At 39.7% G+C, this 22,737-nt stretch overlaps 1 protein-coding gene across 1 annotated transcript; it reads left to right on the forward strand.

Moving 5' to 3' along the window:
• The first annotated feature begins 490 nt into the window (after positions 1 to 490).
• Sell (selectin L) lies at positions 491 to 19,355 on the forward strand. The gene is made up of 8 exons (XM_051186135.1): positions 491 to 573; positions 1,385 to 1,466; positions 3,360 to 3,746; positions 4,233 to 4,340; positions 8,644 to 8,829; positions 10,422 to 10,550; positions 14,210 to 14,228; positions 17,834 to 19,355. The coding sequence occupies exons 1-8, from the start codon at positions 571 to 573 to the stop codon at positions 17,850 to 17,852; spliced, it is 933 nt and encodes a 310-aa protein (XP_051042092.1). The 5' UTR covers positions 491 to 570; the 3' UTR covers positions 17,853 to 19,355.
• Positions 19,356 to 22,737: the final 3,382 nt, after the last annotated feature.

Genomic DNA, 22,737 nt, shown 5'->3' on the forward strand with positions numbered 1-22,737 from the left:
GCCTGGGGATTGTGATTAGGGATTTAACTTTCCGAAGAGCCATTAGCAAGGACTTCCACTAGGTGGTGATCAAGGAAAGAGGGAGGCAAAGAACTGAGGTGGGCCATGTCTTCCAGGCAACTTCCAGATACTGAAGTTGTGATGGAACCTGAAGTGAGTTTTTGGCTATGGCACTACCGGGGCCTCCTACCTCACAGTCAGGTGTTTCTAAAACCAAACAACAAGAAACACAAAGGGAAGCAGGAGGAGAAGGATGCACAGGAGAACAGAAAAGATTGGGGGGATGTGTGGAAGAATCCAGTTGCCAGAGATTCTAGTCAGCTACAGTGTTCCGGGGCAGGCAACTGAGACCAGTTTAGAAAAGGGGAGGGGAGGGAGAAAGAGATGAGAAAGGGGAAGAAAAGGGGGAGGAGGATGTGAGACTGGGTTAGAGAAATGAAAGAAAGCAAGCCCTGCTGGCGACACTTAGCACATTCTTCCTGAGCACAGCACACCCTCCTTGTGCAAGAACCCAGAGCCCCAGGTGCTGAAGGCTGAGGGCTGCAGAGGAACTGCAGAGACCCAGAAGCCATGGTGAGCTTTCCAGCCTATAATATCTCTAGATATTCAAATGTTTCCTGGGGTTTGAAGAGGCAGGTATCAAGGGGCAAGAAGCTATCTGGTTTTAAGAAAGATAGAAACAAGCAAGCAAGCAACAACAACAAAAAGCATGTTATATCAAAACAGCAACTCTAGACTGTTTCTTGTTGATTTCTTCCTTTGGTGTTTGCTCTGATGAGATGCAGGAAAAGGTACTATTGAGATATGGACCTTGCAGTGACATAAAGGGGCTACCTGAGACATGATATGCAAGCAAAACTACAGTTTTAAGATGTGCAGGGGAAAAAATCTATGGCTACCTTATTTGGGCTATTCAGAATGTAGTGCTTCTTAGCTGGAAAAAAAATGAATTGCTTTCCTTTTCTGGTGTCTGGATAAATCACTCATGCTTGAATCCATCATGACCTTGTATGAGAAGACAGCAAATTTTAATGTCACTCATCCATTAAACACCAATGAACATTAAAAACATGCACGCAAAATAGTGTTTAGTTTGAGTTAAAGCTGAGCCCAAAGTACATGGAAAGGTTACTAAAATACAGAACAACATCCCATTGATAATGCAGCAACTTGGGACTGAAGCATGGAAACAAAATGAAATAAAGCAGTGCACCAGTTTGGAGTAAAGTTGTTGACATTGTTCTCAGCCATGTTGCGTAAATATTTTACCTTGGATAAGGCTGGTGAGCTTTATTTTTATTTTAAGAAAATTGTAGGGCCCCACCTTGAGGGGATATAAGTTTGTAGTTTTTATTTTAAATATCATCTTCCCTTTCATTTGCAGGTGTTTCCATGGAAATGCCAGAGTGCTCCACAGGGCTCATGGATCATCCTCAAGCTGTGGGTCTGGACGGTGCTCTGTTGTGGTATGCCATTCGTATTCTGCTAAGCCTTTATACCTGCAGTTATTCTTTGTGTAATGCTCATGGAGCATACATACTTGCAGGGAAAATAATCAGGCAGGTGGCTGTTAATTCTTTTTAAGGACTCTACTCTTCCTCTGAACTTCAGCATTCCTCTGAGCCCCCTAGCACAGCTTTACATGCCATATTCTCTAGTGAAGCGCCCCAATCCTGAGAACAGCATAATAGCCTTCCACTGTGGAGGATTGCAGCTAATTATTACTCAGAACGCTTATGTTACATTCTACTTTCTATTAATAGTTTGCTGTGCACCCAGGGAACTTCTATGGTCACAGTGTGGGTTGCTTGAGGACTGAGTTTTTGTTTGGGGGGATGTTGTTGTCTTTCTACTGATGCTACATGTTTTATGTTTAAGTCCTAGGGACTCTTTATCAATACATTGGAACTGTTTAAACTAATGCCTAAGAAACTCATATTTCCTTCTTCCCTACCTTGGAGTTTCAACTCAGAATGAGTGAACACAGTCTTTGTTTTGTTAATTTTTATTTACTTTTGAGAGTTTTATAGATGCACAATAAAGTATGATCATATGTGCCTTCCCCCCTTCATCTCCCCCCATGTCCCTCCTAACATGCCCCTCCAACTTCATGTCTTTCTTCTTTCTTCCTTGTTTTGATAACCCCTTAAGTCCATTTAGTGCTACCCATATGTTCCCCCATGTGATCCATTCACTGGAGCATGGGAAACTTAGCAGTGGCTACTTCCTCAGAAAGAGTGATGCTCTGTGCCAACTACTAACTGCCAATAGCTCCTCAGAGGGAGGTGGGGCTGGAGATCCTCCACCCCATCCATGCTTGATCATGTGCAGACAATCACAGCTGCTGTGAGTTCAAGATTGCTTAGCCATGTCATGCCCAGAAGACAGCTTTTCACAGAATCCATCCCCATTCTCTGATGCTTACATTCTTGTGTCTTTTCTGCAACCAGCCTGATGGTTGTGGGGCTCAGAATTTAACAGTTAGGCATCCCTCTACTGACTGCTATCTTCTTCAAAAAGAAATTTCTCTGACCCAGGTTTACAGAAGCTCAGGACTTAAGCATAAATATTTAGAAGACTGTTCTGGTATTTCTCTGTAGTGTTTGCCTTATGAAGTGAAAACTCAGTGAGCTGATGGCTGTGCAGTCTTTCATCTTACCATACAATCATATTTCACAGAGACCATACTTAGAAGGCCAGTATCCTCATGGTTATTGTGTACATTTTGTGTTTGGTTTCTTCAAACCCCACATACTTGAAGCCCCCATATGTTTATTGGACACCATTATTTGAGTATCTTTGAATGCAGAACATGGTGTAATAAATTTTGTGTCCCTGCATTATTTTGTATTTATGTTGCTTTCTTTACAATGGATTTAAGTGCACAAGAAGTGGGCAATGTATTGAAGCTTTCCCAATAGCAGCTTAATCTGCAATAAAGTACTATATTTCCATGTTACAAAAAAAGTATTTAAAATTATATCCTTGTTCTTTCTGATCCTATTTTACTTTACCTAAAAGAAAGATTTTGTATATGTACTATGTTAGCAGTAACAAATATTGGCCTTTTGGAAATTATCCCAGCATTAAAAAGTACAGTGTGAATTTTAAGCCTGTTAGTGACACCATTTCTAAGTTATGTTGGAGAAATTGCACTTGAAAGAATTTTGAGAAGGATCTTTCGCTAAAGTACAAAGATATATTTATGTATAATAGTCCTTGAGTCTGATCCAAGTTTGCCAATGGTACTGTCTGTACTCTTGGGCTCTTGTTTCTTCGTCTCTGAGTAATGGGCAGCCTGCATCTGTGCCTGGTTCTAAAACACTCTATGAGTCATTATATTTTCTGGCATTTTTCAGACTTCCTGGCACACCATGGAACTCACGGCTGGACTTACCACTATTCTGAAAAATCCATGAACTGGGAAAATGCTAGAAAGTTCTGCAAGAAAAATTACACAGATTTAGTGGCCATACAAAATAAGAGAGAAATTGAATATTTGGAGAAGACATTGCCCAAAAACCCAACTTATTACTGGATAGGAATCCGGAAAATTGGAAAAATATGGACATGGGTGGGAACCAACAAGCCTCTCACTAAAGAAGCAGAGAATTGGGGAGCTGGGGAGCCCAACAATAAGAAGTCCAGGGAGGACTGTGTAGAGATCTATATCAAGAGGGAACGAGACTCTGGGAAATGGAATGACGATGCCTGCCACAAACGAAAGGCAGCTCTCTGCTACACAGGTGGGCAGTGACCAGACTCCTGTCTGACTTTGACTCAGGAAGACCAAAGTTAGCATAATTAAACGTGTTATCCAGAAACTGCTAGTTCATTCTGAAATCATCCTAAATAAGCCTTAATCATAGAACTTCTGGGCATTCTGTATGTAAAATTTGTTCCTGTGCTCAACACCTAGGCCAAGTTCTATCCAGGTTGTAAGTATGTTATATGGGGAATAAGGATAGACAGCCTGTGTTTCAGTGACAGGCAGAAAGATGATGTTGAGAGCTGGGTGATTTTTTAAAGGTCTTCCTCTAACACCTCCAAAACCATGTAGAGCATTACTATAAGTTAATTCATTCTAAAACCAAATATGACTAGCTCATAAATAAAAATTTTCTCATGTATTATTACATAAAAATGTTATGAATATTTAAGCAAATCTCTCTTGTGAGAGGAAGGGACCATGGATGTAATCACACTAAAATGACTGTTTAATCTGCTCATAGCCTCTTGCCAGTCTGGGTCTTGCAGTGGCCACGGAGAATGTGTGGAAACCATCAACAATCACACCTGCAACTGTGATGATGGGTTTTATGGACCACAGTGTCAGTATGGTGAGCCTATTCATTTTTGTTTGTTTATTCCTGCCAAAAGCCATAAGAACCATAATAGCTTAAGATAGCAGCTGGTTGAGACAAACTAATTCTGCTGGAACAAATTAATAGTAGCCATTCTAAGAAACGGGAAGTTCTGAACAGGAGGCCGGGCTTTCACAATGTTATCTTCCTGTAAAGATTTCCTAAGTCAACATGCACTTTCACTTTACTTCACAAGTGTTTTGAAATATCACAAGGAACAAGGTATTGAGATTTGCAAAAGATGAGCAGATTACAATTAAAAAACCAGGTATTGTAGATCCCTACTTTCAAGGATGTCATAATCTAATGAGCTTGCTGGATTAAGCAGATCTCTGAAATCTGACAGAAAGAGTTATATTTATTATTAGGAGAATGAGGCATCTGGAAGGCACTCCTGCTTTTCTATAGACAGACATGATGAAGAATAGCAAAGAACTCACAATGATGCACAGACTAAGTCACAGTTGTTTAATAACAAATTCTATGAACTAATTTGACTGGGTATTTCTGGAGACTACAGATGCAAATTATTAAAGATTCGGCATTTATGGAATTTACATTATTTAATAAAATTATATATATTTAATGATCAAACTTGATGGAACAGGAATGAGCTTTTGGGGCAATCTAATAAAATCACTTGTCCTTTATTTTCTATGAGTGGCCACTCAGTATCTTAACACCATCACTGAGGGCAATTATCCTAGAAACAGCAGAGAGGAGCTCTGCTAGGACAGCCAAGAAAGAGGGGATGGGAAGAGTCATTGGGAGCCTTATGACATCACTCAGAGATGCAGTGGTAGACCTGGAAAAGAGAGAGTAGCCATCTGTAAAGTCAGAGGTTTGGACTCAACCAACCACTCCTGAAAGTAGCATCAAATCTTTTGATCGAGGCTGGTTGAGTTTCAAAATGTGTTTGATGTGTCAAACACGCTCACTGGAAAGTTGTAAGAAGAAGAAAAGTAGTGTTTTTAAGGAATAAAGGACTGAAACTGAAATTAATTTCAGCATTAACCAACCGGATTAGATCTGACTAATTCACTTGTCCCCAAAGCTGTGTCTCTTCCCAAATGTTTCACCCCCCCCCCACAGTAATTGCTGGTCTTTCCATTAATTTTACTCCTTTCTGAACACTGTGTTTTCTTTCTTGCTTCTCATCATTTCCCTTTCTGATCATCTTATTGCCTTTTTTTTTTTTCAAGTATAATGATTTCTCTTGGGTTCTTCCATTGGTACTTACCCAAGGCCACAAACCCTTAGTCTTAGCATTTATCTTTTCTATTGTTATTCTGACTTAATTTGTTTCTTTCATCAAATTTCCTGAATTTTGTGGACTAATATACCTATATAACCTTTGAAGTGACAAATCTATCTTTAGCTATAACCTCTAAATATGCTAAGGATCTTGTCTTGGGTGTCTACAAGTCAAGTGTCCCTAGCCAGTTTTCTGTTTTTGTGGTTACAACCACATTACATGGAAATGACACACAAAATGACTCTAATATGAAACTATCACATCTCCAACACTTGTGTAAGATAACATAATACAAATTCAGTTTTCAAAAATTTCTTTATTTTGTGGGGCTGGAGAGATGGTTTAGCTTAAGAGTCGATCTGAGTTCCATTCCCAATATCCACATGATAGCCTACAGACATCTATAATTCCATTCCAGAGCATACAAAGTACCCCTTCTGGCTTCCTTCAGCTCTAGGCCCACAAATAGTGCATACATGCATACATGTGCAGGTAGAACACCTATACACGTACAATTCAACAAAACACTTTTGATTAATTTAACGCACAGTGATTACATTCATCCCCTTTCCCTATCTCACTTAGGCCAATCCCTTCTCCCAACCAGTGTCCTTGTTATGACATTGTATAACTTGCTACTTCTCCAATTTCCTATTTGTCCACTATCCTTTCCCTTATTGTCTTTCTCCTGTTAGTGCTGTAGTCCCTAGATGAGCTCCAGAACTGAAAATTAGCTTCCTTCAAGTAAGTTACTCATAGTGCAATCAAGCTGACCAATTAAAAATAATCAGAACATACCAGACACACATGATCATTCACTCTTTAACATATCCCTATCATTTGTCTTGGTAAAATCAGAGCTCATTAAGTTGAGAAATGATGCTTGATACATACCAAGTGCTCATTGGTGGGATGAAAATGATGAGTACTTTGTCTATGCTTCTCTCTCTCCACATCCCCCAGATGGTACTCTGACTTTATAGCAATCTCAATGTTTTGGCAGTTTTCTACTTTTCACATATACTTTGTGTTCTGTTGGCTTTGTTTATGACCTTTCTTTGATTTTGCATGTGGACAACACCTGGTCGTCTTTAAAACATAATGCAGACACCATTTATTCCTAGAATGTTTCTTTGGACTCAAAGACAGACCAGTGATTACCAAGTAGCAGAGACAAGACTAAAAAATCCATCTGATCCCCATAACTCTTTCAAATCCTCTTCCCATTAAAGTGGTCCAGTGGGAACCACTGAAGGCCCTGGAGCTGGGTACCATGGACTGCACTCACCCCTTGGGAGACTTCAGCTTCCACTCCCAGTGCTCTTTCAACTGTTCTGAGGGAACAGAGCTACTTGGGATTGGAGAAACACATTGTGGACCACGTGGAAACTGGTCATCCCTAGAGCCAGTCTGTCAAGATGAGTGACTTTTGAGTGGAGTTCTCATTGTGTCAAGTTTGTGCCTATAATCTGAGAAAACATAGGGGAGTCTTGCCTAGAAGTCTATTTGATGCTTTTCTAGAGATCCCCCCCCCCAGCTTACTAAAATGAAAGGCAAAACTCAAAAATGAACAAACAAGCAAAAGAAGCCAAATGTATTTAAAGCCCTTTGGCATTTATAATGTGACTTAGGGCAACACACTGGAGTTATACTCTGTATTTTCTTTTTCTCATTGTCATGGCATAAAGCCTTGATGAATCTCTGTTCAACTTTTGTTCCTTTCCTTTCAATAGCATCCATTTTATGTGGTGCCCTACTTAGCACCAATCAGTTTCCTTCAGAGGTCGCAAAGGTCTTTCTTGAATGTTTCCTTTGGTACATTCTTAAAGTTATCATTTATTTGTTTTTTCTCCTATGTAAGCTCACAGGAGAATAACAACTACTGTGAAAAACAAAGACCATGCTCTCTATTGTTTTCCTTTGAAACAGGAGGTTTCATCCTTTTTTGACTGATGAGGTTTGCCACAAGCTGATGGGGAAAAACAAAACTGGTAGGGTTTACATTTATGAAGTCGTGGTTATGCTGTCTACATTTATATTTCTGGTTCCCTAGTTTAATTCTCTAGTGAAAACCAAAATCCACCACTGAAATCATAGAATTGAATTGATGTAAATGATGTATAGTATAAAGTTAAGCCTGCCTTGGAGAATGGGGGTGTCTGTCACACTGCTTGAGTAGATTTCACAACACATGAGAAGACTGAAATCTCGGCAGTCACTGAGAATGTCCCATGCGTGCTCTTGAGTCCATGGCTGTATGCTATGACATTTCCAGCATAGTTGGCACATCCCCATGCTGGGGCAGCAGCCTGGAATGCCTACCTTATACTACCATGGGTTATCCGTGCCTTGTTGGCTCCATCCCTGACCAATTGTTACTCGATATCATATTAAGAAAACAATCCTGAAAGCATTGTCTAAAGTAATTCCTACAAATCAGAAATTTCTAGATTCCTATGAACGGTCACCATGGTTAAATCTGGTGGCTTTGATCCAAAACTTGTGCTGGAGAGAGAACTCAGTGCTTAAGATCACTTGTTCCTCCAGCAGAGGACCTGGATTGGGGCAGCTCACTACCACCTGTAATCCCAGTTAAAGATAATTTTATGCAGCACATAAAATGTGCAGGTACTCATATGCATAAAAGATTTTAAAAAATTAAACAAAGAAACCTCAGGACTATTTTGTGGATGTCCAGTATTTTAACACAGGCATAACACTTTAGAGTTCAGGGTGAACTGAAGATATACTTTAGTGATTTTTTTTTTTATGTCAAATAAAGCAACTTTACAACAACAACAACAAAAAAAAAAAAAAAAAAAAAAAAAAAAAAAGGAAGGAAGAAAGAAAGAAAGGAAGAAAAGAAACCTCAGAACTAATCTGATCAAACTACAATATATACATCATCTACGGAAATGCCATAATGAAATTCATTATTGTGGATAGTTAGCTTATGCTAATAATAAAAGCTTGAAAACTGCCTTTGGTCATGAATTCTGTTTTGTTTCTGTGTCTTCACTGAAGTGACTCAGTGCCAGGCTCTCACAGCGCCTGGTCTGGGAGCAATTGAATGCAGTCATCCCTTGGCCAACTTCAGCTTCTCTTCTGCTTGTACCTTCACCTGTGGAGAAGGAACTGACTTAATCGGGGAGAGAGAAACCATCTGCGGGTCAGCTGGCATCTGGTCTAACCCCAGTCCAATATGTCAAAGTGAGTAATTGTGCTCAAATATACTGAAGGTTAAAGGTGGAGCTGACTGACTCCCAGAAGGTGGGGAGATATAACACACCTTCACATTCCATTTTTCTCAATACATATGGCCTAAAAAAGAAATTTATACACATTCACGTACTATAAAATTCTTGGCTATTCTCAGCCTCTCCTTTAATGATAATTATTTTCTTTGTTTTCAATCTCAACTCTCCTCTTACTTTTAAATCCATTGTCTACTTATTTATGCATTGCCTATATTTTCTACTCCACCACAACCTAATTTCTCTATTAGTCATTTAAAATGCTTCTTCAAAGGTCACCAATGACTACCTAACTCCAAACACAATTATCCTAAACTGATTCTTCCAAATCTATCTGTGTAAGAAAAGAACCACATCTTCCTCATCATCTTTTTTTTTTAAGGCTTCAAATGTATTTTAATAAGGTGATGCTGCATTACTTCTCCATTTCTCAGAAAAATTTTAAATTGAAGGTATCAGGAACAAATCAAACATAGTACACCAATAGCACAGCGTAACTATCTAAGATAGGCAAGGCTAAGAGCTACTGTCAGACCTTCAACACAGCAACCCTGTTCCCAAGATTGTACTAGGCCTATCAAGAAAAGCTGACCTTCCTCATCATATATATATATATATATATCCTCTAACAGAGTACATTTTAAAAATGCTAAAATAAGTGTGCATTAAATTAGCTTATGAAATAACAGCTACCAATGTCTGCCTGATACCATCTGCACAGAGTATAGAAGTGAGAGGCCCCAAAGAAGCTGTCAAGAAAGATCTCTGGGTGTTTGAAGTAAAGTAGGGGTGGAGACAGACAGGGACAGAGCAGACATTACAGTAAAGCTGTATGCCAGGCTCATTAAATACATTTCCTTTCGTCTCTACTCAATTTTCATTTCCTCATCTTCAGCAAAACAACAGTTGCCAATATGTAAAAGTAGATTCCTTCACCTGGAGGTATCAGAAGATTGACTTTTTTTTCAGATGAATATTTTTTAATAAAAGGTGTAAACAAAACTAGTTTGTATTGTAGAAGGATATGTAGACGTGTCCTTTTAATTTATTTAGATGGAAATGAAGGGAAGTGGTACAATTATATCATTTTAGATCATTGCACATCCTGGATATATAAACAATAACACTTTTGCATAACTCCTTTAATTAAGGACTAATAACAGCTTCTGTTGATTAACATATTACCTACTTCAGATTGCTAACTTAATTTTCCTTGCAGTTACATATGAAGCTTTCTAGTTCTTCTATATGCACAAAAGTCAACCTTTACATGAGACTGGGGGTAGAACATCACGATAACTACTTCTTGTCAATACTTTTAGGTTCATCCCCTGGAATTCCATGAATTGCAAATCTGAGAACTGTGATCATGTTGCCCAGTTGCCCAGTTGCATACTCATCATGGGCCTTCCCATGCTACATTCCTCATCAGTGGTATATGTTATTACTGGCGGAATATCAGGAGACCAAAGTGCTAAGCATCATGATCTGGACTAAGGAAATAATGCTGTGGTCTCATACCATATGTCTTACTGACTCCTCTTTCAGAGACAGACAGAAGTTTCTCAAAGATCAAGGAAGGCAACTATAACCCCCTCTTCATTCCGGTGGCTGTCACGGTTACTGCATTCTCCGGTCTGGCATTTATCATTTGGCTGGCAAGGAGGTTAAAAAAAGGTAGGTGTGTTCAATAACATCAAAGTAAAACATTTTAGAGTAGAAAAAAAGAAAGAAAAGAAAAGAAAAAGAAACCCCACAGGAAATAAAGTGCAAGAGATTTAACTAAAGCAGGTGCCAAGCGACTTCTAACCTGGGTAGACTAAGTCCCTGGAGACACTGATCTTAACGTGTACTTCATTTAAAAAAGCCAGCCAATGGTTCACACTAGGCAGGCCTTTTCATGATGGCTTGCTATGAGGAACTTGGCTAAATGAGACATTGTAATGGTTCTTTGGTATCTGTTTGAAGAGAGGATGTATTTTCCATTGTCTTCCAGGAGCCTGGATGACTTCAATCTTAGCACTATAGCATCATTGGGAAGTGAATCTATTATCATGTAAAGTTTTCAAACATCTGATCTCTTTAAGAGTCACATAACTGTCTGGGTATTGACATGTGGAAGTTTTATTGCTCTTGGAAGAAATCCTTGTGGATTTTCTCTATAATCTGTTCACTGAGGCTATAACCTGGTATACCATATATATGTTTGGAAAATAGGGCAAAAGGTTGGGGAAAGAAGAAAAATGGAATAGGAGACCTTCCTCCAAACCTTATTCTCTGCCACACAGGAAGTAGATAGAACACTACACGAGAACACAACATTCTTCCTTTTGCCCCCTTCCTCCCTCCTGCATATTCTTTTGCCTTCAGGTTAGATCAGTACACCAGCCACAGGCCCACAGGCCACAGCAGCATTTGGGTGTGCACTGTCACTTTTGCCCAAGTTCATCTCGCAGATGAACTGTAAATTTCACATAGCCCTGCAGCTTTAAAGATCCCCTGCATTATGAATGGGACTATGAATGACTCCTATGTGCTACTTCCTGTGACGTGAGCAGATGGCCACTTACGTTCCCCTTCTGAGTCATTAGTGTGTATTTTGTTACCCAACCCATGTGCACTGGCAATCCAAGAGATATTATCTACTGGTCTCAAGTGGTCTTCCACTATGATTTGATCTTCTGTCCAAATTTAAAAATAAGGGGTGATAGATTCATTTTCCACCAATCCATAAAGATGACAGAGGGTGCACTATCCATGTACAAGAACACCACTAACTATAATGTGTCAGCACTGAACAGCTTAAACATCTCTTCTGCTGAAACTCCATGGAGTTTTTATACAACCACCGCAAAAGACTGTTACTGACTATAGCACCAGCACACAAAACAAAGAGTGACATTTTCTTTCACCATTGATTAGTCTTTTCACTGAGACTTCAAAATCTCCCTCCAGCTGGCTTGCTGCCATGAGTGAAGAGGCAGCCATTCATTACGCATGCTCCCGGGTAAGGGGGCTATTAGCTCAATAACTTCAAGGATGATAAGTCCTATTAATAAGGAAGATAATGACCCCCCAATTCGATCCTTTACATAGGTAGTTGGAGATTCAAAAGAACAGAATCAAAGTCACATGTGTTTTGTGGGTGCAAGCTGGCTAAGGTTGTATTATGAGTGGGATAAGAAGACCTGTAGGTTGTTTTTAAAGTTTTCACCTTGGAGTCAGTCATTTCTGTACAAGATCTCAAACTGATAACCTGAAATGGCATGCCCTTGCTGTGGGAATTGGAGTGGGGCAAACAGGAAACAGATAACGGGCTTTGGGGCTAGTGACAGTTATGCCACCAAAGAGAGTGCCAGCGCCCAGAGATCACTGGCTCTGGAGGCAAATTCAGGGTAGCTATGCTGTCTTCAATAGTGCTCAGCTGCCAAACAGCTACTGATCTCTCCAGCTTTGCAAGTGAATGACTTTGTTCTCAAAAATTTTAGCCATAAGTTTGCTCTTTGCAACATGAGTAGTATCTCTTTACACCCCCTTGGAAAGACACTGGTAGAACTGGTGGCTAGGTCCCTAAGATAAATTCATAGAGATTAAACAGATACTTTTATAAGAATCACAGTGAAAATAATAATTCTGTATTTATACATTATTACATAAATGTTATCATTTTATTGAGTTAATCAAAGGACCAAACTTTCTTCTTTCAGATGAATTTTATGAACATGGTGAAAGGGTTGCCCATGCCTTAACCATCTTGGGGTCTAACTAGCCTTTAGATTTCTTTTTCTGGGCCCACAAACAAATATTCTGGCTGTGGGCTCTGCTAGAAACACTCAGTACTCATAATTTTTCTCATTCTCCAAGGCAATGACATTTTGAGGCCAAGCTCTAAAATTGTTCCTTAGCAGAAGCTCAAGTCAGAAGTGGCTCTTCCATTCAAAATAGCACCCCTGAAAATCATCTGCCTTCAGGTTCATAAGGCTGTTTATGTCCTCGGTTGGAAGACTTTTCCACCTGACCCAACACACAGGGTTACTCCACTACATGAAACTGAACACATTCTTCCTTAGTTCTCTTTTCTTCAAAAAAGACACTCCCTCAGTAGGACATGGCAAGCCCACACATGACCAGTTTTATTTATCTATTGCCATTGCTTTCATTGCTCATAAAAGAAAAAACATGTTTCCGTGAAGATGAACAAATGAACTTGATTCTCCCTGATCAATGAATTTGGTCCATATCATCTGAAAGCTAAATTTAGAAGGAAAAGTTTTGAAATAACAATTTCTAGAACTTTGTTATTAAAAAAGCAGTACTGTATATTATATGCCAGACATTGGGCTAAACATTTTAAATATATTTTCTTTAATTAACCCAATAAGGAAGTTACAATCTGTGTGAGACTGTTCTAGAATACCAGTTTACAGAAATACACAAAATCCATCCCCTCTCAAAGGAGCCCTCTTCCTTAGAGAGCTTTCTTTCTGTTTTTTTTTTTTTTTTTTTTTTTTTTTTTTTTGTTTTTTCCCCATTTCCTCTTCTTTCTGGGAGATCACAATTCTTCAGGCCATCACGAATCAGTATTTATGTTCTTTTCCATTCTAGAATGTGGTTCAGTTCCCAAGCTACACTTTGCACAGTCAACAGAAATTACCTAAAGAGCAAGGAAAAGAAAGCCCCAACTGAGTAAGCAAAACTGAGGCACCAAGGTTAATGTTAGGACACAAACATGCTTGTCACAGAGTCCTATCCACTTACGGAAGTGACTTTCAGACCTGGTTCCATGCAACCAGTCAAAAGAGAAAGCAGTGTATTTATAAAATATGAAACACACACACACACACACACACACACACACACACTTGCATATCTAGATGAAAATACATTAATTACTCAAATCAGGCTGCATGATTCCCACTAAAAGCTACCAACTAAAAAGATCAGAATGAAATTCTCAGGATACAAATAATACACTGACCCGTTTGTTTGCAGTGTTAGCACCTAAGTCCTTCAGGGAGGGCCAGGAGGCAGGATGAAATGTGAAATAAGCTGATGAATGGGATACTGAGCCTGATTGGGAGGGAATTCAGCCTAGGCTCTGGCTTCATTGAGCAGTACAGCAGGTGGAATGGAGTCCTGAGAAGCCCCTTGTTACGCTACAGCACCAAATGTTAACTGGTACCCCAGATCCACTTAGTCCCAAGTGAGTGCCCACTTATCAAATGCATAATGTACTTTAAAAGACAGTTATGGGGATCAGCATAGCCTTTACTTAAAAAATTAAAATTGTCTACTTTTTGATGATACAATTTTTCTATTCTCTCTTCTATTTTTAGGCAAGAAATCTCAGAAAAGGTAAGTTTTTAATGAAGAATTTGCACGTCTATTTATCTCTACTTTCCTTAGGATACTTCCTGTTATAGATAGAACAACCTTGTGGTAGTCATTTACACAGGGGTCTCATAAAAATGGCATTTCCAGCTAAGGTAGTCGAGTACTGGCTTCCATTAAAAATCTTGACATTTTTTGATGCTAGTGGAAGTAAATGAATGGATGTACAAATATCTCTACTTAGAAAGGAGATTCCATACGGTAGGAATGTTTCCCTGTAGTCTCTGAATTTTCCTTGAGGGATAGAAGTATGCTATTATGTTTCTTCTTGTCTTAGCTTATAAGACTCAAACCTAACAATTGAGAAACAAACAATTCAATGAGCATTTCCAACACCTAGCATATCTGTAGAAAGGAACTGCCCAGGTACAGGCCCTCAATAATTAGTGAATGGTTATTGCTCTAATAAGCACTAGCCTTTGGAAATGAAGCAAAGCTGTGGAGTGTTAAACCTACTAAGCACTTTCCTAAGGAAGTTTTGCCTGGTTTGTTCTCAGCGTTCTAACTCTCTCGTTAGATAATAACGTAGATTGCTATGGAAAGATACAAACACTGGAAATGCCAGGCTGTCTAGCCAAAATGAGGAAAAAGAGGATGAAAAGAGGGGGTTGAGACACAGATGAAGGAGGATGGAGAATAGCTGGGATCAGAGATAAGAAGCAAAGACAGAAGTGGAAAGTCTTAAATGCAGCAGGAAGAACTGTTGTTACATTCCCATTGTATGCATTAAGGACATCAGTGGGAAAGCCATTTTCATGCCTTCCCCAGAAGGCAGCTGGGGAAAGGATGAGGACAATTATTTAGGACAAACAGCTGGAGGCAGAATGTGTTTTGCTTTCTTTAGAATTTGCCATGTTGGGGGGGGGTGTGGTAAGGATACAGACATGGGTCAATGGAATCTTTTCACTTTGTTTTTATTATTGTAATTGTGTAGATGGAGTCCTAATAAGGAAAAGGGCTCTTTGGGGGGTGGCCTCCTATCTCCATAGCAGGAAACCCACAGGGTGTAAAGATTTCTTTTGTGCTCCCACCCACTTAGTGAAAGTCTGTCTGTCTACCCAGAGTGGTGTTCTGGCCACAGCAACATGTACTTTAATAGCTACAGCACCAAAGCAGTTCAGTTCGCTTCAAGGATTGGGAGGCCAGCTGAAGATGCTGACCAAAAATAGCATAAACTTTGTTACTAATTGCTTATTAACAGTTTGTTGATTTTTTTTACAAATACTAATTAATACTCTTTTAGTGAATATTTTTGTATTGGAACAATGCTAAGTGTTGCTGAGATACTCAGAGCAGTAAGTCCTTGGCTCTGACCTCAGGGAAATTATTGCCTAGTTGGGGTGCTAAGACAGAAATATTTAGAAGTGTAGAACAACAAAAGGCAGAAATGGTAATGGCTGATGAATTTCATACGGATGAAAAATCATTGGTCTAAGTGATCACTCACAGAAAAATCATTCGAAAAAGGCAGAGCTGGAGAGAGAATCATCAAAATGTTCTGGCTAGAAAATAACTGAAACAATGGCATGGTGAGGTGGGTCTAAAAGCAAATTCAGGGGCCACGGGTGAAGTTTCCTATAGCTCTTGGTTTTTTGAGAGTCTGTGCAATAGAAGTTGAAAGGAAGGCTATTCCCCCCACACCCTGTATGTCCAGAGCACTTCACTACCAGGTGAAACTATCCAGAAACTATCAACTGGTTTAAACTGGTTGACTGCCTTGGGACATATGTCATTGATTAGCTAAGGTGATCCTAATTCACAAAATTTTAGGCTAGAAAGATGCGGGACGTCACGTCAAAACTATCTTTGTCATCAAGTAAATAACTTACCTGTAGGCCTTGAGCCAGTGACAGAGTTACAACAATAAATAGCAGATTAAAAATAATCTTTCATCATATATACATTCCATGCTGCATACTATTCTGAGTGAGTCTGAAATGAGTAAATATTGCCTACAAGTCTGTGTAGACAGGGAGCATTGCTATCCCTGATTATAGTAAAGAAACAGAAGGGGCAAAGACAATAGCTTAAGGGAAGTCATTGAATAAATGGAGAAGCTGAGATTTGCAGCACCGGTATCCAGAGATAATGCCCTGATAACTATTACGCTTCTAGATCTAAAGCTCTCGATTTCCATGTTAGAGTTGTTAGTACCAGAGTCCCTCCTCTTCCAGTAATATGATTTATTTTCACACTAAACCATTGTGTGATGGCACTGAGGAAGGGTGGGGTGGAAGAAATAGGGTGTGTCCCTAGAACAAGCCAAGGGGAAGATGAACACCATCACGCTAAACACCTTATGACTTTTTTTTCTGACTTACGTTGATTCTCACAGTTCTTTGTACTCACTCCTATTAGTTTTCGGCTAATGAATGAATGACTTCTTGAGCATTTGTGGTTTTGATTCTTGCTGGTTATTTAGACTCTTCTGCAAATGGGTTCTGTTTATCACCTCATTTGGTTTCTAGTTTCTAAATTCTACCTGGGTAAAAGCTACACCCAAGATACACAGGAAGATATGATGCCAACCTCAGAGGAGGGTATGTGTGAGATTCTACTTTCAGAAACATTTTATTTCTATACTGGTAAGCAAGTTTGCACCTGCCATGGTGGTTTACCCTGACAGCTCATCACAAGACCAGACCCTCAGAATCCGGTTCTCCTTTTGAAAGGTGCAAAGACACAGAAATACAATTCTCCTCCACCCTTTCCAAGAATGGCACAGTTGAGCACAGAGTATAATGGCACCTATATACATGAGTCTAAATTTGTCACCATTTCTCTAAGTCATAGCCCACCAGAACTAATTTAGAACTAATACCACCCTTTTCCTGGGTTTTTATTTTCTCTCATTTCACTTCCATTTGAGCACATCAGTATGTATTATCCTTCAGAGGGTAGGCATGGAAATTAGCAGTATTACAGAAATTTGACCAGATGTGATGCAGACATGGAAATTAGCAATATTGCAGAAATCTGACCAGCAGAGGTCAAATTGCAGATGAACATTAGAGGGAAACTTATTAGAGAAGTAAATATTTTAAATATAAACTCGGATTCAGTCTGTTTACTTGGAGAGGGGAGCCAGAGAGCAAGCTCAGCAGCTAGGAGTGTGTACTGCTCCTACAGAGAATTCAAATTCAGTCCCTAGCAGCTGAATTGAATGGTTCACAAGTGCCAGTGACTCTAGCTTCAGGGAATCTGACGCCCTCTTCTGGCCTCCTCGGATAACTTCACTCAAGCATGCACATGTGCTTAAAAGCAAATGAAAATTTAAAAACATTAACTGGGGCGTGATTAATACATGAGTGTGTAAAATGTTGCTCTGGTGTCTCTGCTCCATTTGTTTTAAAATGTCCCGCATCCTGTCTACAGTTCCCAACAGAAAGCAATACCTTGTATCTCTTCTTCATGCAATGGCTGTTTATTGCTAGCACTGCAGTGCTAGCAATTCCCTTGCCTCTCTCAGCTAGAGAATGTTTATCCGTATGACTAACATTTTCATTTTTTTTTTGGCCGTTTTTAAAAGCTCCTTAGTTTAATTTTATGATCTGTTACTTCTTTTTCAGGATGGATGATCCATATTAACTCATCCTTTGTGAAAGGGAAAGTCATGATGTACTAAAAAAACCATTGGGAAACAACTTCATCTCTTCCTGAAGAGATTTTTGCATGCAGGCATCTCCCACAATGAAGATGAAATGTTTGTTTCAGTTATCTGGAAGGATTTCTACCTGGCCAACAGCTCCCCTAAGCTCTTCCCTGCTTCCTCATCCCCATAACCCTAGCCCATAATTTTTGTTTCTATAGATATAAATCAGTATTTTATTATCTTGTCTGTGAAGGAACAAATAAGATATCTGCTTTTGCTCTTTTCTAACTTGTTTTCTACTTCCGTACCATATCTAATGCCAAACACAGTGAAAGTCTGATACATGTGTCACTAAAAACTCAGATTCCTTGCACATAGTCCATAAACTATGTTAAAGTTGATAAAAATCTTTACTTTCCACTTCAAAATAATGGTGTTCTATTCAAGGTGCAATCTCCTTTGCACTGTAGCCCCACTTTTTGTGAGTGGAAGCCAATGTAGTTGTTCACACTCACCTTCCCTATCTCCTCTTCTTAGGTGGCTAACTTCCACACACAGCATCTCATAGCCACCAAACAAAAGAGAAAATTGCCTGCACTGACTTTTGAGTTTCTCCTTCTCTTTATTAGGTCTCTCTAGGTTCCTTGAGGTCAATGTTCTGATGATCACTGATTGCTATAAATGATACAGCACACTGTCTTGAAGCTGTGGGTAATACTGATATTAGGAAAATGAGTTAAAATAGGTAGAAAGATTCCTGGGCTCATACTGGAAGAACACCTTCTCCTTTCCTTAATTTCTCCTACTCAGATATGTAAATTCTATACTTCAAGTCTCAGGACAGCTGTCCCTGAGCCCTGCCCACTTCTTTTATACTAGCTTTTATACTATCTAATTTTTTTTTGGCTTTACTCTGCAAGATCTGTAACATGATGCATTTAAATACAGTCCATTTTTTGGACTGTTACTTAATCTGTTGTTCTTGTATGAGAATGTATGTTGGTTTTTCCTCATTTAGATTGGACTTTTCTTGAGGGAAGAAAATATGCCAGATCTCTAGAGTTCCTAATTTGTTACTTGACAGTTGGTACCTTGTTGGATCACAGTTCAGGAATAAAGCTGTATGAGGAGATTTCTGAGAGCTTGTGAGAAAACTCCAAGTAAACAAGACCAGAGACCTGTGAGCTCTGCTCCTTTACAATGTGGGTATCTCTTTGGAATGTATTCTTGTGCCCCTCCTGGTGTAAATGGGAGTGGGTTTCCTTCAGATTACCCATCATTTTACTCTTATTAAATAATGCTTCCAAGCACGGGTTGTCCTTGTGACTGTATTTGAACTAATGTGGCCTTGCCCTTTGACTGTATAAGCCAAAACTCATGTGACCTTGCCCTTGTGACTGTATACTGCCTGAAATCTGAAACTTTGCACAAATGATTTTGCCTAACCTTCAAAATACAAACTTTCTGATGCCCTGAATAAAGAGTTGACTATTGCATGAGACTTTAGTCCACCTCATTTTTTTTTTGTCTCCACTCTCCCAGGTTCAAGACGCCTACTAGAGCAATCACAGTAAATGAATAAAATAAAAATTAGAAAAAGTATACGAGTGCAGTGGTAAGTATTCAGCTAACTTCAGTGCCTGAATTCCTATGGGAGAACAGGATATTGTTAGAAACTGACTGCAGTTGGATGTAGTGGTGCAAGGCTTTAATCCTTGCACTTGGAAGGCAAAGCCTGAGGCAGATAGAACTCTGTGAGAACAAGGCTATCATGGTTTACATAGTGAGTTCCAGGTCAGCCAGGGCTACATAGTGAGACACAAACAAGCAAACAAGTAGACAAATGATGAGACCTTAAAAAAAAAACAGAAAGAAAGAAGGAAAAAGAAAGGAAGGAAGAGAAAGAAAGAAAGATGGGTGGTGGTTGTGTATGTCTTTAATTCCAGCACTTGGGAGGCAGAGGCAGGTGGATCTCTGTGAGTTCAAGGCCTGCCATTCTACAGAGTGAGTTCCAGGACAGCTTTGGCTGTTGTACAGAGAAACCCTGTCTTGAAAAACAAAAACAAAAATGAGAGAGAGACACACACACAGAAACTGGTGGTTAGAAATATTTTCTTGTTTCATGGCTGATGCTGTTTTTATGCACATTTTTACATTTTGTGAAACCAAGATTTTTTTTTCCTCTCTTGAAGTCCTTTAAGATTCTATTGCTATTCCAGAAGACCCTTCAACCTGTGTGCCTACTAGTAGATATAAATCACACTCACAGGGCTTAGAATGTGCCCGTCAGAGAAGAACAGTGCACAGAGAACAGACTCAAGTGCTCAGAGCCCCGCCTGAAATGCTTAGTCACTTAAGACATCAGGGACAAGGAACCAAAATGAAAGAGACGCAGATTTCAAAATACAGTCTTCTATTCACAACATAAGATTAATATGTGGTTTTAAGAATTTTATTGCAATGATGAGATAAATCTCCTCAAAGACTGTAGAGTTTATTACTTTGAGATTTAGTTTATTTGCCTGTAAAATAAGGAAGTCTACCTATTTCCATCCTAGGGTTATTGTGATGTTTGTCAAGGGTTATTGTGATGTTTTGAAACTGCTTCATGAACTCAAAACTTTAATCTTTATTATTGAAAGAAATGTTACTGCCAGTCATATTTGGTTCTATCCTGGGACTCTGGGTTGTCCTAACTCTGGTCCCTGGCCATGGTAGTGTCAGGCATTGGCTCCCTCTTGTGGATTGGATCTCAAGTTATAACAGTCATTGATTGGCCACTCCTACAAGTTCTATACTACCATATCCCAGCACATCTTGCAGGCAGGACACATTGTAGGTCCAAGGTTTGTGGCTGGTTTGATGTCCCAATCCCACTGCTGCAGTGGCATCTTGCCTTGCCAGTGAACTTGTAGTGGTAGCCACACCTTTTGGGCGTGGTTTCAAGTGCAGACATGACCCATCAAGGTAGAGAAGGGGCTGGCTTGTGCTCTCTTGGGATGCAGAGAGCACCAGAAAGACAAAGACTACATCTTCTGGAGCTGGAAGACCAAAGTGGTTATTTACTCTTATCTGTGTGTTTTCCCTAATAAACACCTATTTATAATTTATCTTGGGACTGGTGAATTCATTTAAACCCCACCTTCACACTGCTAGGAGATTTGCCTAGTCATAGAAGGTGTCCAGTCAGGCTCTGCATTACCCCCCCCCCCCATTGCTAGGAGACTTCACTAGAGTTCCAGGGAGTTTCTATTAGATTTCTACATCACCCTCCAAATGCTCCCAATCCCAGTCTTCCTTTCCAGTTCTGTCTCCCTCTGTCCCTCTCATCCCATCTGATCTTTCCTGTTCCAATCCCTACTAGTCCCCCAGTCTACTCACAAAATCTATTCTGTTTTCCCTTCCCTGAGAGACCCATATTTCCAAATACAGTTGGCAGATAGATAGACAGATAGATACCTAATGATGCACTGCTATACTCATAGATCAGTGTCAGTTGTTATAAAAGAGGCACCATCCAGAAACTGATGGGCAGATACGGAGACCCATAGCCCAACAACAAGCAGAGCCATGGGAATCCTATAGAAGAGGGGGAGGAAGGATTGAGGAGCCAGAGGGGTCTAGAACACTACAAGAACACAGCCTACAGAATCAAATAAGCAGGGCTCATAGGGTCTCACAGAGACTAAAATGACAAACATGGACCTCGTATGGGTTTAAGCTATATCCTTTGCATACACCATATGGTTGTATAGCTTGGTGTTTTTATGGGACTCCCAAGAATGGGAGTGGATGTGTCTCTGACACTTTTGCTTGGGACCCTTTTCCTCCTGCTGGGTTGCCTGGTCCCGTCTTGATATGAGGATTTGTGCCCAGTCTTATTTTATCTTATTAGGCCATGTTCTGCGGCTATCCCTGGGAGGCCTGCTCCTTTTTCTCTTTTTAAAGGAAATGGAGGTGAAGTGGATCTGGGTGAGAGGAGAGGTAGGGGCAGGGACTGGGAGAAGTGGAGGGAGGGAAAACTGTAGTCAGGATGCAATGTATGAGAGAAGAATAAACGTTTAAAAGAAAGAAGAAGGAATGAAAGAAATGTTACTGGGGCCTGTTGCTATGCAAACAAACATTGCTGGCTTAAAGGAAAGCAGAGATGAAAATGCCACCATATAGCTTTAAATTTCAAATTAAAACTCAGGAACCTTGTACAAGCCTTTGGAAAGGGAGAGCAACAGAGTCACAGTGGCATCTAGAAGATGAGCATATCTGATAATTTAAGAGGGAGGAGAAATGGAAGCAGAAGATGCCAGTCATTAAATGTAATTATCCAGGCACAAAGATGATGAGCCAGGAAGTATCCCTAAGAGGCATCCTAAAGCCTTTGTTCTCTGATTAGTGGAAGGGTGGAGAATGGGAAGGAGTCTACCAAAGCCCTTAGAAAGGAAAAACATAAAACAAAGATTCTGGTTAAATATGGCTTATGCAAATGTCACTTTTTTCAAAGGTATTGAAGGAAAGTCCCTCCTTTGTTATTTCCCCCCCCCCCCCCCGTATGAACTTATCTTCTTTATTCTTAATATAGGATCAAGTCAAGGATGTTTTCCAAATGCCTGTAAATTCACAAAGACAATTGAAGAAGACTGGGAATGGGAAAAAAACCCCAGATCTAAAATGTTCTTTAAAATGCAGTTGGTAATCAGTTCTGCCCACTCACAAGAAAAAAAGGTTTTGAAGTTTTATGAATACAGTTTAGGTAGAGACACTGACACAGACTGGTCAGCCTCTTAGAGTCTGGGCTCACTGGACACACATTTGCCTGTGAGGTTAGTTTCATGTAGAGTTAGAGCTTGCAGGTACCAAGTGTGTTGAGTGATGGACTGACTTGCA

The sequence above is a fragment of the Phodopus roborovskii genome, unplaced genomic scaffold, assembly GCF_943737965.1.
Source record: "Phodopus roborovskii unplaced genomic scaffold, PHOROB, whole genome shotgun sequence".
In the NCBI taxonomy this organism is placed as follows: domain Eukaryota; kingdom Metazoa; phylum Chordata; class Mammalia; order Rodentia; family Cricetidae; genus Phodopus; species Phodopus roborovskii.

Excerpts from the sequence above, each read along its gene's own strand:
- Sell (XM_051186135.1), top strand. Across the intron at positions 1,467-3,359 it reads CTGGACGGTGCTCTGTTGTG|ACTTCCTGGCACACCATGGA; the intron begins GTATGCCATTCG and ends GGCATTTTTCAG. Across the intron at positions 4,341-8,643 it reads TGGACCACAGTGTCAGTATG|TGACTCAGTGCCAGGCTCTC; the intron begins GTGAGCCTATTC and ends TCTTCACTGAAG.